A 17,997-nucleotide genomic window follows, 5' to 3' on the forward strand; every position below is an offset into this window, starting at 1 on the left:
AGCACTCAAACAGACTATCTAATAACTATGTTCAGTGTCTCCTCAAATTATTTACGTGGCTATTTTATTTACTCTGTACCTTTAAGTGTTACGAAATCCTCGCAGTTGTCTTTTAATATCTGATCTCTACTTGAGATTAGCAGATGAAATCGTCAATTGAATACTTATACCTTCCCTTACGTTGCTACATTAGGAGTGTCACAGAAGCACGTCTGCTATGCAGTAACCTCTGCGGCTAGTGATTTCTGGTTGGTGAATAGCTGAAAGGATCTTACATTTTCTGTATCGAATATTCTCTCTTTCATACAGCCAATTATTGCAATTGTTATCTTATTTGTCCACCATAGTCCTGTTGACGATTTGTTTAACGTTGTCGGGGCGTTTTCGATTGCATTTCCCGAGAAAGGTGACTCAGTGGTGTGACACCGGACTCGTTTCCCTTGGAAAGGCGGTTCAAATTCCCGTCCGGCCACTCAGATTTAGGTTTTCCGTGATTTCAATAAATCGCTTAAGACGAATGCCGGGAAGGTTATTTTGAAAGGACATACTCTTCCGTCTCTAACGGATTCGTCGTCTACGGAAAATTAAAATTAATCATCCTTCCTCCGAAGATATTTTCGATGATCAGTGTACGGAGCTGACAAATCTAACAACGATGATAGTGGAGGAGACTGGAATAGAGCGTATTTATGTTAACTACGGGCTATCTAAGCTAGCAGATACATCGGAGGGCACTGTCATGTGGAGAGGGATGACCCCAGAAGAAAATGTGAAAGAAACTGAGACAGGACCTATGGTATGTAATCGAATAAACTCACGTGGTATTGCGGGAATTAGGAAATGAACCACTAAACAGCTGGTACCGGCGGAGGTTCGAGTCCTCCCTCGGGCATGTGTGTGTGTGTTTGTCCTTAGGATAATGTAGGTTAAGTAGTGTGTAAGCTTAAGGACTGATGACCTTAGCAGTTAAGTCCCATAAGATTTCACACACATTTGAACATTTTTTGAACCACTAAAAGCAATAGGGGAGTTCTGCTATTTGGGCAGAAAAATAGCTAGATGAATAATCTGCACTCACGGTATAATATTGTTTCGATCGGCATTAGGGTGGTATTTGATAGGATGTGTAGGAAAGAAAGGCACCACAGCCGGACTCCGAACATCGAAATGGCAAAATAATTAAGAAGAGATGCAAAACGGTGTGCAGAGTTAATCACCTAATAGTTGTACCTCTTTTATTTCGGAACAGTTCAAGATATCAAACGAGGTTTTCGCCAAATACTAGTACGCATTGGAGCAGGTAATACCGTTTTATGTTTAATTTACTTAACTCGTGTAACGGCCAAGACACTCATTCAAGTGTCTGCTTTTCAGTGGAACGATATACTTTTTATCGGCATTCAAAACCTCTTGAAAAGGCGACTATGATGGTTTAACGCTTGGTAATGTTGACGTCGAAACTTCTCTCAAAAGTATCCGAGAAAGAAGCTACAATTGTAAGAGAAGTTGTCTGAAATCAGCGACTGCGATGTTAACACCATCAGTTGAGGTTCTCTTTCCAGATAATCCTCGTATCTGCAAGCTCTACTTCGCCAGTACTCTCTTAGAAATTCTGAAGGCAGCAGATATAAAATACACAGAGCGAAAGATTCCTACAGTTCGTATGCAAACGAGACTGAAGCATGAAATGGAAGAGGTAGTTAGGAAGAGAGGAGGACAAGGCTGTAAGTAATCCTTAATTCTACTATACAAGTACAATGAGAAAGTAGTAAAGGAAACAAATGAGGAAGTAGGAAAGGGAACCCAAGTTCAGAAGTTAAGGCAGGAGAAATAGAAACGTTCATGTTTCCCAGTGACATCGCAATTCTGTCAGAGACGGCAAATGACTTAAAAGGGCACTTGAATGGGATGGATACTGTCTTGAAATGAGTTTTTAAGATGCACATCAACAACAGCAAAATAAGGGTAATGGAATGTAGTCGAATAAAGCCAAGCGACGATGAGGGTTTTAGATTAAAAAATGAAACACTAAATGCAGTGGATGATTTTTGCTGATTGGGGAGTAAAACGATGGCCGAAAAGCAGAGGATACAAAATGCTCTCTGACAGCAGCAAGAGAAACGTTTCTGAAAAAGAGATATATTTTTATCTCGAACATTAATTTAACTGTTGGGGAACTTTTCCTGCGGTGTAACCCTGGAAGGCCGGCCGGTGTGACCAAGGGGTTCTAGGCTCTTCAGTCTGGAACCACGAGACCGCTACGGTCGCAGTTTCGAATCCTGCCTCGCGCATGAATGTGTGTGACGTCCTTAGGTTAGTTCGGTTTAAGTAGTTCTAAGTTCTAGGGGACTGATGACCTCAGATGTTAAGTCCCATAGTGCTCAGAGCCATTTGAACCATTTTTGAGTTGTGTACTTTGCATCAATTAATTGTCATCTTACACCACCCATACCAAGCCTGACACTCTCTTGGGGCTTGGGTAAGAGGAAACGAGTCGACGAGTATGTAGCGACCGCTGCGTCACACTTGTCAGACTCGTCATACTCGTGGGGCTACAGCGGGAACGAAGGAAACCCGTTAACACTGATGTGACGGCGGTGCCTTGATTTGTAAATTTTGACCCGCGACACTAGCCTCGTACTCCCTTCGTTTCTGATCTCTACCAATGTCTAGTGGTCAACTCTGCATCCCTAGGAGTGTGCGGAAAATTTTGATCAGATAATGTATCTTGTATTGTCCACAATGTTGAGCTTATCCTGTCTGCTTAGTTTAACTCTGAGTTTTGCGTTAGCTCTGTGCAGTGGTGCTGGTTGTACGATCGATCGTGTCTGAAGCCAAAATATTGTGTTGTTCCGTACGTTCATAGCGTTTTTTCATAAGTTTAATAAACACAACAAATATACATAATGCCGACTTTTGTCATAGATAATATATTCCCCTTCACTATTTACAACAATCTGTCAACGCTGGGATAACTTTTCATTTCTGCAACTGTAGAAATCACGCAGTTTTGAGGCGACGAACTCATTAAGCCACGTTCACAACGCATTTTTATCCGGAAAGGAAATTTCTTAGACGGTTGTTCGATAAAGAGTGGCAAAGGTGAAAATCTGCAGGCGCAAGATCAGGTGAATAGGGTGGGTACTGAATAAATTCCCAATCCAATACCTGTATAAAGTTTTTTGTCAGTCTAGCACAATGCAGATTCACGCAGTAGTCCTGATCGTTCATTTTGGATTACTTCTGCAAGACATCTCAGTTGTTGACAATAAATGTCACAGTGATGGTTACACCTCGGAAATCCAATCCGTAGTACACCACACCGTCCCTGTTCCACCAGATGCATAACACTGTCTTTTGTGGATGCGTGTAGGTCTTTGTCCAGAGAGCTGCTGCTTTGTTTGAGCTCAACCGTTTCTTTCATTTTCTTATGTTAACGTAAAGATGCCATTCCTCGTCCTCTGTAATGATACAGAGTAGGTAATTTGTGGTAAGGTTGCGAGGTGCCGGGGCTAGCAGTGTATTTAACACTAAATTCTAGAATCTACACATGTAAATGATGCTCTAAGCCCCCCCCCCCCCCTATTGTAACTCCGACTTTTGCTGTTGCACAAGGATTAAAAAATATACGCGAACTGACTGTAATCAACCCTGCAAGTGGAGTAGAAAAGAGTTTGGCACCTGCAATAATTTAATTTGATAAATAAGTTAAATAAACGAAGGTTTCATTAACGTAGTGACAAATGATGGGTTGCTCTACCGATTAACAGAATGAAAGTTCTGTCCAAAATAACAATATGATTTATTAAGACTACACAAAATAATAAACAAAAACACATGAAACATTTATAATACATCAAACTGGCTCAAATTGGATACACAAACAAACGCTGTGAAGGTGAAGTTGTCCCTAAACTAGATTGTGAGGTTTATGACGAAGTGGTATGTGGAGCCAATTCCTTGCCACTCAAATCTTAAGAGAGACACACAGCTAACCCAACATTAATTGCTGCTACTCAAGACAGAACAAAGTTAGAAAAAGACGAACAGGCGCACTCTGCTGAGCTCTGATTACCACCTAGGAAAATCCCTATCTGCCGGTGCTGCGGACATACATTACCAAACTGTCTTCTTAACTGCCAGAACACGATCTGGCGTATCGGAGGCGATGGCTGGTTGCTTCGACGTCCTCGACCGAAAGGCGAGAGCCGACTACCTAGAGCACCCGTACAGGCCGAACACACAACATTCCCGCCCCCACGACAGTGGCCGTGGTTAAACGTTCCAATCAGCAACTCGAAAACCGGCGGAAAATTCCACTCCATTGCCGGAGCACTACCATTCCACCAATGGAGATTCTTGGCGCCAATTTCTGCGCTGATTTTGCTACGTCACGGAGCTATGCCCTGAGCCAGCCAATCACAGTTACTATTTTGCAGAAAGCGCGGGAATTTTCCCGCCACAACTGCCTGGGTACACAAGTCATTCCCACGCCTCGCTGGTAGCCCGCCAGAAAGTGTTTTCGCTAAGATTCTGCGAAGTAACGGAACCTCTAGCCCAGCCGCTACTTCAGACTCCTCCGGGCGTGTCTTTTGACAATGTCGGCGTCTGCAAAGCATTCACTCGACTTCCTCACACCCGTCGGCTTAACCCTTTCCAGATCAGGAGAGCCCGCCTGTCACCGGACCACCCGGGTGACGAGAGACGCTGCGTGGGAAGTCCGCGTGTGAAGGAATAGCAACTTTTCACCGCATGCAATTAGAGACGAAAATCGTAAGATATAAATATGGGAGGGGGCTCATGCCACCTCTCAAGGTCTTATGGGACCAAATTGCTGAGGTCATCGGTCCCTAAGCCTACACACTACTTAATCTAACATAAACTAACTTACGCTAGGGACAACACACACATCCAAGCCCGACGGAGGACTCGAACCTCCGACAGGGGGAGATACAGTGTAGGAATGGTCGATGTTGTTCACGAGCTAATTGATGATGAGAAAGTAGAGTTGTACAATGTCCACTCGCTGATTTTTGTGATTTTGGCTTAGAGCATGGTACCCATACAATCAATTTTTGAATCTGCCCCATAGCGTGGAAATGTCGCACGATGGTGAAATGATCACAGTTCATCACATTGCGAGTTCTAGAGTACAATGACGTGGGCCACTGTGGATCAATTCGTTTAAACAATTTTCATCAAACCGCGAAGGTCTTCGTGAATGTAGAGAGTCACTAATGTCAAAACGATCGCCGCGCGGGATTAGTCGAGCGGTCTCAGGCGCTGCAGTCATGGACTATGCGGCTGGTCCCGGCGGAGGTTCGAGTACTCCCTCGGGCATGGGTGTGTGTGTTTGTCCTTAGGATAATTTAGGTTAAGTAGTGAGTAAGCTTAGGGGCTGATGACCCTAGCAGTTAAGTCCCATAAGATTTCACACACATTTTTTTTTAATTTTTTTTCAAAGCAATCCTGCTTAAAACGAACAACCGATTTTCTTTCCGTGCTCTGGTCCTATGACATTAACCCCATATATGGTGCAAACGTTTCTGGTTGCCTTTGCTGCTGTCACCCCTCTATTGAACTCAAATAGGAGAATATGTCGGAAACATTCCGATTTCTCCATTTGGCACTCAATCTTCTAGCGTCAACAGCTCCACTCACCATCTCCAAATGACAATATGTAAACTCGAAAAGCACCTGTGAACTACAAATAAAAAATAACACTCGATAAATAAACTCATAGCAACCGGAGTACCAACAAATGGTTCAAATGGCTCTGAGCACTATGGGACTTAACTTCTGAGGTCATCAGTCCCCTAGAACTTAGAACTACTTAAACCTAACTAACCTAAGGACATCACACACACCCATGCCTGAGGCAGGATTCGAACCTGCGACCGTAGCGGTCGCGCGGTTCCAGACTGTAACGCCTAGAACCGCTTGGCAGAGTACCAACATGTAAAACAAAAACACTACGAACTTATGCACCAACCTTACAAATTTAAAAAAATTGATTTAGGTCCATAGGGAGAGGAGTACCAGTATGCAAAATAAAAAACGCTACGAACTTACGCAGCAACCTAGTAAATTTAAAAGATGGATGTAGGTTGCAGGCTTGCACAGGCTAGAGTGGCACGGAGAAATGTATCAGCCCAGTCTTCTGACTGAAGACCGCAGCGGCGGCAGCAACTCACCAGTAGTGGAGTGCTTGTTTACAAGTTTGTAGGTGTAAGTGTGGACCGCGGTGTAAGACACGCCACTCGAGGCCCGCCTCCGCGGCATGCTGAGCCGGCCGGCGCCCCTCCTGCGTGGCAGGTGCGGTGATTAATGCCTCGGGGGCAGCCCTGGCCCCTCCTCGCTTTCGCCGTCCTCTTCTCGCCGCCCCCGCCACCCACTGCCCGTTGTCGCCCGTCGCCAGAGAGGCACTCGTATTGTCCGGCGCCCACTCCGGACCCACAGCGGCCGCGTCTCGCACAGATAAGCTCTCTCGTGGAACAACAGCCAGACTCCGGCGGCCGTCCGGAAGCACTCGAGCTGCTCGCTGCTTGACAGACTGCGGCTAGACACCTGTCGCGCATCTCCCCCCTCTGTTTCCTGGGGACGTTTGTGCGCGTAATGCGGAGAACTGTAAGCCACTCTGCGGTGGTATGGGTATTGTTTTGTTCAGATATTTTACCGCGGTGCGGATAACCGGCTACTGCGCATTACGGACTGACGGGGACAACACGGCAAGTGCCATAACCCAATTCCCCTGAAAATCCGCTCCGTGGAAAAGGGTTCAAAATAAGCGAAAACGTCTCTATTTATCAGCAGATATTTGACCTTTTCTGAAAAGTCGATGGTGAAAGTTTTCGAAGTGATGTATGTGCCTTTTAGTAAGTAAACAGTCCAACCGAAGCGGTGGCACAATGTCTAGCATCGCGGCTTCACACTTCTCCGCCCTGTGTTCGAAACCCAGTTATTACTTTTATTTTTGTTTCTCATTTATCTACACATGTTCGTAAAAGAATACTACCGTACACGAATGTCTTCCAAAGTATATCTAAATAAAGTTGTCCTTATTTGACTTCTAATTGTATGTCTGGCTTATGAATACAAAATAAATAAGAAAAAAAATAACTGACTGGAAAAAATATATGAAATTGTTTTCTCTGAAATTCCTGTAGTGCATCTTGATTCATAATTAACTGTAAGTGCCCGTTTTTGGAAAAGTCCGTTATACATGGTTCTCGGAGAAATGGTTTGTAAATTTGTGGTAAGACCTTATCGGACCAAACCACTTAGGTCACCGGTCCCTATGCTTACACACTACTTAATCTAACTTAAACTAACTTACGCTATGGGCAACACGCACACCCATGCCCGAGGGAGGGCTCGAACCTCCGACGGGGGGAGCCGCGCGGACCGTAACAAGACGCCCTAGACCGCGCGGCTACCCCGCGCAGCGTGAAATTGTTGCCGACGTTTGTAATCATCAGTAGTGTAAACGACGTTTCTTTCCCGAGTGAGATTCATACGAAGAAATGTCACCAACGCAAACCTGCCTTTCAATTATTCAAAAACAGTCTTAATCCCATTTATTATTATTATTATTATTATTATTATACTGCCAACCGGTTTCAACCCGACGTAGGGGTCATCTTCTGGGCGTTTACATCATTGGTCGACTGCTGGTGGTATCACTCCTGGAAACTAATAGTTTCCTGCCGTTATGTAGACAGGAGTGACATCACCAGCAGTCGACCAATGGTGTGAACGCCCAGAAGATGACCCCTACGTCGGGTTGAAACCGGTTGGCGGTATTATAATAATAAATGCGATTAAGACTGTTTTGAAATAATTGATTAATCATATTAATCGCTGCTTCATCTCCACAACCATGTTGTCCACAAACCTGCCTTTGATGCTCGTGATATTGGAAATCTCTGTGTTTCGACAGCTTCTACGATCGGTATCACCCATTGGAATGAGCGAAGTATTTCTGAAGAATTGAATTAGACTGAAATATAAAAATATGAGAATTTAAGAACATTGTAACCCCAGAAAATATCATACACACACATATTTGATAATAACTGTGTGACAGTTATTGTGAAAACCAGTTGTAATTTCACAACTAATATAAATAATTATATAAATAAAACAACTAAAACACGATAACCGGCGTTCGAACACGAGACGCAGAAGTGAGAGGCCGCGACGCTAGCCACTCAGTCACCAATTGTGCTGAGATATTGCACGCCTAAAGCTTTGACGATCGTTTTTTCATAAACAGTCTAGTTTTTACGTATAAGCGGAGACATGTATTCGCTCGTTTTGGCTCCTCTTCCACTGAGCGAACTTTCTGGGAATTTGGGTTATGGCACTTGATGTGTTCTCCTCGTGAGAGTTGCAGTGGAAATGTGGTGTCACCGCCAGACACCACACTTGCTAGGTGGTAGCCTTTAAATCGGCCGCGGTCCATTAGTATACGTCGGACCCGCGTGTCGCCACTGTCAGTGATAGCAGACCGAGCGCCACAACACGGCAGGTCTAGAGAGACTTACTAGCACTCGCCTCAGTTGTACGGCCGACGTTAATAGCAATGGTTCACTGACAGTTACGCTCTCATTTGCCGAGACGATAGTTAGCATAACCTTCAGCTACGTCATTTGCTAAGACCTAGCAAGGCGCCATTATTCTTTGCTATGTATCTAATGAAGCATGTACAGTAACGAGAGATGTTCACCAATTGTGGATTAAAGTTAAGTATTCTACCAGTTACCTCCTGTTTTGCTAGTCTTATATCTCTCACATGTTCCAGACCTCACGACAGTTTGCGTGAGCTTTAACAGCGTGCATTTCGGCCTCCTCAAGTAACACGGTGTTGGCTCTTATGCCAACAGCTCAGGAAACTTGCACGAGGACAGTTCAGAAAGTAAAGGCAAAAAAATCTTGCGAAGTTACACTATTTCTCTACATATTCTTCCTCATCCTCAATGTATTTGGTCCTAATCCCGACGTGAAATAAGTTTTCTGACGTGCACATACACTTTTGCGCTGCTTCCACATTCTTGCCATGGACTAACACTTGGATTCACACAGTTGCTATTTCGTCGGAAAAAAAGATGAAGACCAGCTGGAGCTAGATCAGAACTGTACGTGCCCCACCAGTTCAAAAGCAAGATTTTGAATGCACTGGGTATTTTCCCAGCCGTACGAGAGCAGGCACAGTCCTTAAGCGAAATCACAGCTTTTTAAAGGCTCTATCTCGTCGCTTTGATTTTCAGGGTTCCACAGCTCAGTTGGAAAAAATGTAGCCCTTTATTTTCAATTTGTTGTCTGTCTGTCTGGCTATTAAAAACTTTTGTTCAGAAACTAGTAGACGTATCAAAGGAAAATTTGTGCCACATACTAAGATCTACGATCCCTTAGCAGTGTATAAAATTCAAGCTTCTAAGTATATGCAATCAAAAGATACGACAATCCATGTTACATATTCTCATATTTTAAAACTCACCGATCAAATTCTACAGGGCTCTTCCCTTTGGGATAAATCATGAAACTTGGCAAGAAGCAAGGTTTCACAGTACAAGTGAAAAAAAAAATCCGAAAATTGTTAATTTGTAATTATATCACAAAAAATTTGTCATTTATTGTCCAACTGTCTGTCCGTTCGTCTGTTAAGACCCCTTTTATCAGGAACCTTTACACGTATAAAATTGAAGTTTGTTACATGCCAAGATCTATAGTCCCTTGGCGGTGTAGTAATTATAAGTTTCTAAGTCACTGCAGTCAAAAGAAACGGCTATTTATCCCATCTATTTTGATACTCGCAAAATCACTCTTCAAAACCTAGCCGGCCGCGGTGGTCTAGCGGTTCTAGGCGCTCAGTCCGGAACCGCGCGACTGCTACGGTCGCAGGTTCGAATCCTGCCTCGGGCATGGATGTGTGTGATGTCCTTAGGTCAGTTAGATTTAAATTGTTCTAAGTTCTAGGGGACTGATGACCACAGATGTTAAGTCCCATAGTGCTCAGAGCCATTTGAACCATTTGAACCCTTCAAAACCTAGAGCGTACCTCCTGTTGACTTAAAATCACGAAATTTGGCAAGAAGCAAGGTTTAGCGGTAAAAATAAAGTAAGAAATCCGAAAAATGGTAATTTGTAATTGTATTACAAGAAAAAAATATTTCTTTTGTCATTTGTTGTTAGACCTCAAATTTAAAAAATATCTCGGAAGTCTTGGAATTCCCGGCACCGATATCTTCCCACTATCATGTCGATAACAAGCAAAAATCGTCGAGATTTTCGATTCTTGGAATAGATGAACTGTCTATATACATGATTCAGTCTGCACCGAACCCTCAGTGAGAGAGTCCTACTCACACCCGGCCCATTATTTTGTTTAAGATCTATCAGTAGCTGCACTTCTCCGGATAGCTGTGCGTGTTAAAGCGCCGCATTCGAGACGGGGAGATGCGCCAGTCCGGGATCGAATCCTCCCGGCCGATTAATGACGAGGTTCGTTGTGCCAGCCAGCCTGTGGTGTTTAGGAGGTTTCCTACATCTCACAAGGTGAATGTCGATCTAGTACCCAAGACTCGCCTCAGTTACACGATTCGCAATCTTTTGGAATACTTTCGCTCACTTCCGCATGACCGACACTACACGCAGACAGTTGAGTAAACATTTTCCGTCCTGGATGGAGGGGACCCACGGGTGGGGGGGGGGGGGGGGGGTGAAGGGGGGAGGGGTGATGGGAAGGGAGGATGACGGGAAGAGCAACCGACCACTCATTAAGCTAACCACGCCAAATCCGTTAATAACCGCACCAGCTCTGTGCCGATGCGGGACAAGGGCACACGGGAAAGAAGACATCGCATTAGCTTAGAGTACCTGTCACTTATCACCACGTGAACTTTAGGGTCATAATGAATGAGTAGTGGACATTTCATATCCCAAAACACTCTCATCATCAACTTTCCTGCAGAAGCCTGGTTTTCAAACGTTTCTAGCGTAGGTCAAGACGGGTTTTTCTACAACACTCTGCTGATTACCCTGCGGTTCGTAGTGATGTACCCACCTCTTATCAGCGGTTACTAAGTGGCTGAGAAAATCTTGTCCTTCCCATTCAAATCCCCCCTTCGGTGGATTTCGACATTTCCAAACGTTCCTATTTGTATTTGCCAGTCAGTTGACGTGATCTTCAGCGAGCACAAACTTTTCCATAGTTTAGCCGTTCATGGACGACTTCAAATGATATATCATGGATAATGTTGAATTCACGAGCTTTATTATTACTTCTGACACCACGACGATCACGAAACATTCGCTCGACTGTCTTTATGTTCCTGTTCGTCCGTTTTGGAAATGGCTGAAATAGTTCAGGAAGACAATGAACGATCTTTCAACAAGCGCTGATAGAATATTTTTATTCACATGATCTATTCGAAATCTTAATTCTCATCCTAAAAGTTCCTTGGAAGAGAATATTGTTTACCACTTAAGTCTACATCTTCATATGACGAGATTTCAGGAAATAAATTACACGTATCGCCCACCGCTAACGCTATTGTGGGACAAGAAAGGCGCAATGGCAGAATAGAATACATATTTGAGGTTTACTGCAGACACGCTTCTTCTTTAGGGATAACAGTCGCGTTAGAGTGGGGGAGTGAAATGGCACGGCAACTGGAAACCCACTCCAAAGTTGAAGTAAGCGAGACAGTAAGATTCTTGTGGGCAAAACGTCTAAACTACACATAGAATCACCGTGAAGTTGTGACAATGTATGGACCAAACGCAATAACGCGTCCGACCGTAGGAAGCGGTGCCAACAGTTCGACGATTGCAGTACGGACGTGGGTGGCCTGCTGATCGGGGAGTCCAGATGTTGCACTGTTTCCATCTTTTCGGCAAGATGAGGAAACATCTTGCAAGGGGATGGGGGAGGGGGCGGAGAAAGAGATTTTCCAACGATGAGAATGTTTACAGAGCGGTTGTCGAATGGCTTCGTGACCAAGGAGCGTATTTCTATAGCCCAGGACTAACGAACGATTGGTACAACGTTTCGACCGTTGTTTACAGAAATTTTGTGACTGCGGTGAAAAGTAGTGTCAAGTATCTGTGTCACTTGTATAGTGCAGCATTCAATAAAAGTTACTTGGCCCGCTGTAACATACGGAGCGATCAAAAACTTTTCGTTCAAAGTCCGTACAGTCCAGAATCTGTATGCCGATCAGGCAAAATCGCCTTGAGCATTGAGGCAATCTTCCCAACTATGTGCCAGGTTGAAGATACCCGTTTGGTAAAAGCAGCGTGTCCTGCTGCATGAAGAAGTTCATAGCTACCTGCTGCACGTCCTCGTCTGACAGGAATCGACTTTCAAGGCCTTTTGTGAGGATTGAAGACGAAAAAATGCATGGGGAGAAATCAGGACAACAAGGTAGGTCTCCGCAGCTCGTGGTCTAGTGGTTAGCGTTGCTGCCTTTGGATCACGGGGGTCTGGGTTCGATCCCCGAGCGGGTAGGCAATTTTCTCAACCCAGGGACTGGGTGTTTGTACTTCCCTCATCATTTCATCATTTTCGGGAAATGGGCGAGATTGGAGAGTATAAAGATTGGCAATCTACACGGGCGCTGACAACGACGCCGTTGAGCGTCCCAAAAATCAGAATCACCATCATCATCATCTATAGGGTGGGTGCTCGAGTACCTTCCACTTGGGTTGGCCATATTTCTCCATTTCAGCTTTTGCGATTGGGGACGTGCATTTTCACGAAGCAGCAGGGAACTTGGCGCACAATTCCACAACGGTCGTTTTCGAGACACATGTTGCACCATACACTTTATACACTTTCTTCATTATCTGGCAGATGTCTACCGGTGTTCATCCTTCGGCAGCCACGAAAAGAATAACAGCATGTTTGTCCTGTTTGGACGTATTTGGTAATAGCTCACGTTTCCGCTTTTACCGCACGCACATCGGAAAGACATGAATGCCACACTGATCCACTGCCTCCATGTCGATGCTTATACACCCGCATCGTATTCGCACTACGTTGCATATACGCTGCCGCAACGCTCTCAAAAGGAAATATTTTGATTGCCTTTGGTAATATGTAGCTTTCTTTTCGAAGTCACCTGTTATATACTACTCAAACCAATACACACAGTATGTGGCAGAAAGTACATCGGAACTCTGCAAGGGCTCTGTTCTCTCGTATCTCACTCACAGGATCCCCACACGAGATATACGATGGTGGAAGAATAATAGATTCACATTGTTCTTCAAATAAAGGGGTTACATCGTCTTTTTTCCAAGAATTCCAATCTAAATTTCTCCATCATTTACAGATATGTTGCATTTTTTCCGGAAACGTTGAAACTGAAACGTTCCTTTCCTCATTGCCTAGATCTTTCGTTGTGTCGCGCGAAATCACACTCACGACCGCGGCCAGGACCCACGTACTCTTGTTGATGTGCCGCGCACGAGACAAAAAACGTGACGTACAGGTCCGCGGATTTAGTGTCAAACGTATATCGGCGGACCGAGGTTGATTCTCTGTATTGCTGCTATTGTAAAATCAGTATGAAGAAGCGTCACCAGTTTCACTTCGATCCGCAAGACAGGGTAAAATTTTTCATCTCTCCAAAGTCAATACTTGAAAGTCCTGTAGCGAGAGTCTGAGATGCGACCACTAGACTGGAATATGTTCATCGCTAACAGTTCAATAAACCACCGCCAACTGGCCCCTAGCAACGCCATTCGATACTTTCCACGACAACAAAATAACAATAATGCCCACAGGTAACAAAAACCTACACTCAGATTTTCTCGGAACAAATGAAGTTTATTGTAAAATTAATACTATCAAATCCGTCACTTTTATCCATACCATCTCCTGTTAACTGATGGCTCGACATTTCATTTTACACCGAATAAGTCCATGCTCACTACACCACAAGACTCGCAGAAAATTACCGGAAAGTGCAAAGTGGAATTTGACGCCTGTACACGGGAACGCACATTGGAATGCTTTGTAAGTTTTCAGTAATGGAAAAATAATCTCGACGGTTACGAAGGATCACTCACTTCAGACTTCAGAAATGATAACGACTTTAAAATACAAACTCCGTTCTAGAGCGCCCACGACTTGCCACCTCAGTCCCACGATGACTGCCGGCTGACTCTACATTTTGCGAGGTCCGAAACGCTCCACGAAATTATCTAACTTTTAGGCCTTCTAACCCATCAGAATCAGTAGTAGAAAGTGGCCACGTTACTTGGCCATTTTCTGTTCCCGCTCATATCGCCTTTGGGAGGTGATTCTTCCTGCCACGACTTCTAGAAGTTTCTCTGCAATGGGTGTCGGAAAATAACGGCCGTCAAGAGGAAATCGCTCAACCTTGAAGCAGCCTCATATATCCTGACCACTACCCATTTAGGAGGACCGGAAAACTCAAGCCCCCTACTGCAGGCTGAGTAAAACACCCTTTAGTCAGCTATCGCAGAGTGGTCCTGTAGCATACACAACAGAGACAGGGTGAGTACAGAGGCATGGCCAGTAAATGATGGGCTAGAAAATAAATCGAGGCCCTGCATTCATATTCCCTAATACTCACTTTCTTTGCTAACCAAATTTCATATCTCTTCTTTAGTTCCACCAGTAAATACTTACACCATGTAGATGTTCTTAAGATGTTCACCATTAATCTTGTAAACAGATATTGCCAAGTTTATTTCTCTTTGTTATATTTCTCCGCATTAAAAACGGAGCTATCATTCATTACACGAAGCGCAATTTTTTTCCAAATCTGCGTTTCTGTACGATCATCTAACTAAATATTTCGATGTAGACAACAACACCGTCAGTGAATAGTCTTATGGAGCTGCTGATCCAATTACATAAATCATTTATGTATACTGAAAATATTGGAGATGCTATTACACATCCTTGGAGCGCGCCTGATGTTTCTTTCGTTTCTGTAGAATATTGACCCATACGGAGAGCGCCAGGAGAAATGGTCATTTGAAGTAAAAAACTTCATTTGGACATATGCCCTATTCTCAATTATTTCCCAAGTAAAACACATTTAATGTACATTTGTTTTTGGGCTAGTGGAGCGCTCGAGTGTGTCTTACCCAAGCGTTAGATTGGCCGTGGTAGTACAGTCAACTGGCAGCCAAGATTGCCAGACTTTAAGCCTTTACATTTTCGTGTATGGGCTTGGGTAAAGTCTGAGGTGTACAAAAAAAGGTGAACACACGAGATGAAGTGCTTGGTCGCAATATGGATGCTGCTGCATTCATTAGGGAACGTGCAAATGCACTCAGGCGAGCAACACACCATGTTCTCCAAGGAACGCGCAAATGCGGTGTGTTATTCGAACATTTGCTGGGAACTGTACATCAGCAGTAATGTGACGTGTACGACAATGCTTATAGATGAATGTGTTAAAAATATGCATTTTTCAATTGACAATTTGTAAAACGCATATTGTAATGTTTATCTGTTGTGTTTGTGTAAACCTGACAATTTATTGAATAATACGGAAAATCTAACAATGTACGCTAAATGTGTTCTACCGCGGAAACTATTGGGAATACGGCTATATGAAGTTTTTGTTTCAAATGATAGGTCTTGTCATATTCTTGAATATTGATCATTCCTATTCGAACACACGGTGTAAATTTGTGCTCCGAAGTCAACGGGACATTTAATCACATTACATAACTACAGGGTGTTACAAAAAGGTACTGCCAAACTTTCAGGAAACATTCCTCACACACAAAGAAAGAAAATATGTTATGTGGACATGTGTCCGGAAACGCTTACTTTCCATGTTAGAGCTCATTTTATTACCTCTCTTCAAATCACATTAATCATGGAATGGAAACACACAGCAACAGAACGTACCAGCGTGACTTCAAACACTTTGTTACAGGAAATGTTCAAAATGTCCTCCTTTAGCGAGGTTACATGCATCCACCCTCCCTCGCATGGAATCCCTGATGCGCTGATGCAGCCGTGGCGTATTGTATCACAGCCGTCCACAATACGAGCACGAAGAGTCTCTACATTTGGTACCGGGGTTGCGTAGACAAGAGCTTCCAAATGCCCCCGTAAATGAAAGTCAAGAGGGTTGAGGTCAGGAGAGCGTGGATGCCATGGAATTGGTCCGCCTCTACCAATCCATCGGTCACCGAATCTGTTGTTGAGAAGCGTACGAACACTTTGACTGAAATGTGCAGGAGCTCCATCGTGCATGAACCACATGTTGTGTCGTACTTGTAAAGGTACATGTCCTGGCAGCACAGGTAGAGTATCCCGTATGAAATCATGATAACGTGCCCCATTGAGCGTAGATGGAAGAAACTAAAATGAGCTCTAACACGGAAATTAAGCGTTTCCGGTCACATGTCCACATAACATATTTTCTTTATTTGTGTGTGAGGAATGTTTCCTGAAAATTTGGCCGTACCTTTTTGTAACACCCGGTATAGATGGTCACAGCGTTCGAGCGCTTCGCGTTGTCAACGAACAACGGTGTTCTTGGTGTTAGTGTAAACCACCTGTTGTATAATGGACACTCACCGTGTAAAGATCGCCTGCTGCTCTAAACCTTTAGGGAACGCAGTCTGTGGAATGAGAACAACATAGATTGAATCATTCAGGTATACCTTCAGGTAGCTATAAAAGACGCTAAACATCATGCTAGCCTATGTCCTTCTGTCTCTCTCTCTCTCTCTCTCTCTCTCTCTCTCTGTGTGTGTGTGTCTGTGTGTGTGTGTGTGTGTAGTTAGACACACACACACACACACACACACACACACACACACACACACACACACATCACAACTAACTACTAAAAGACTGCGTTAGCCCTCAAACTTTGAAGATTGGCACCAGCGAAACAAAGTGCTTCCATTCATCTAGAAACTTTCAAAGATGTCTTGTTTAGTATACTAAACCAGTAATCTACCGATTCTGTACGAACTCCCATGTACAAAACAGCTTCAGACCTAAATGATTTAATGTCCTAAATGTTTGATGTTAAGCATGATAGCGAGAAAAAGCTTAGAAAATGTTTGAAACTATGTTTAAAGTTTGATAGAAGTCATTAAGTGCTCTCATTGCCCAACACTGGAGGGGATATATTCTGAGTAATTTGCGCACCATTTTAAACAAGAGCTGGTTTCCTACACATTTCATGTTTACGACGTCGTATCTTCTGAACTATGTCTCGTGCAATGATATAATTTTGCAGATACACTCAGTGGCACATGCGGATACTGTGTGAAAAATGTGTTACGAATATAGTTAGTAGTAAGCAAGTAATAAATTAAAACGTCATGTCTCATGCGGCAGTTGTACTGCGTTAATAGCGAGAATGTAGTAAGTTTTTTGTTTCATCATTTCCTGAGAGGTATCAGCGAGAAAAGTTGCAAGAGGATTTGAAAATATGTGTAAAGTTTGTTGCAGGTCACTAATCAGTGCCCTCATTCTCAAATACTGGATGAATATAGTCCGGGTATTTGCGCGCTATTAGTTATGTTGCATCACGATACACATACACTTTCTAAGTGTGATGCTAGTCTTACTGTGTTAAACCTTTAGCATAAGATTGTACCTCTAAATACGCAGATTGGTTCAGCATTTTAAAACTTAAATTTAATGACATTCATCACATGAAATATTGAAAATTTTGTTGCTCCTGGAAGTCGTCAGATAGGCACCCTGCAACTGGTATAATGCGCCATGAACCGGGTTAGCCTTTTCCCCGTTTCGCGGCCTGCAACTGTGTTACCAGCTGTCTGCCGCCCTCACTGCTCGTCGACTTAGCCCTGCTCTTTCTTGTGTGTTGCAGCCGTGAGCTCCCTGCGGCCGGGTCCCGACGGAGCCGGCTGCATCCTCGTCGAAGACGCCAAGATGGCCGCGCAGGACGAGGAACCTCGTGACGTGACGTCATCGCAGGCACCGACCGAGGGTGAGTGGCGCGCGCGGCATTATCT

General features: G+C 43.9%; 1 protein-coding gene across 1 annotated transcript in view; it reads left to right on the forward strand.

The window, feature by feature from the left end:
• LOC124606110 (teneurin-a) overlaps positions 1-17,997 on the forward strand; it is a 360,362-nt gene that overhangs the window by 80,444 nt on the left and 261,921 nt on the right. The window contains exon 2 of the mRNA XM_047138074.1: positions 17,853-17,972. Coding sequence (XP_046994030.1) covers positions 17,853-17,972 — 120 coding nt within the window. The remainder of the gene's footprint in view (positions 1-17,852; positions 17,973-17,997) is intronic.

The sequence above is a fragment of the Schistocerca americana genome, chromosome 3 (assembly GCF_021461395.2).
Source record: "Schistocerca americana isolate TAMUIC-IGC-003095 chromosome 3, iqSchAmer2.1, whole genome shotgun sequence".
Classification (NCBI taxonomy): Eukaryota; Metazoa; Arthropoda; class Insecta; order Orthoptera; family Acrididae; genus Schistocerca; species Schistocerca americana.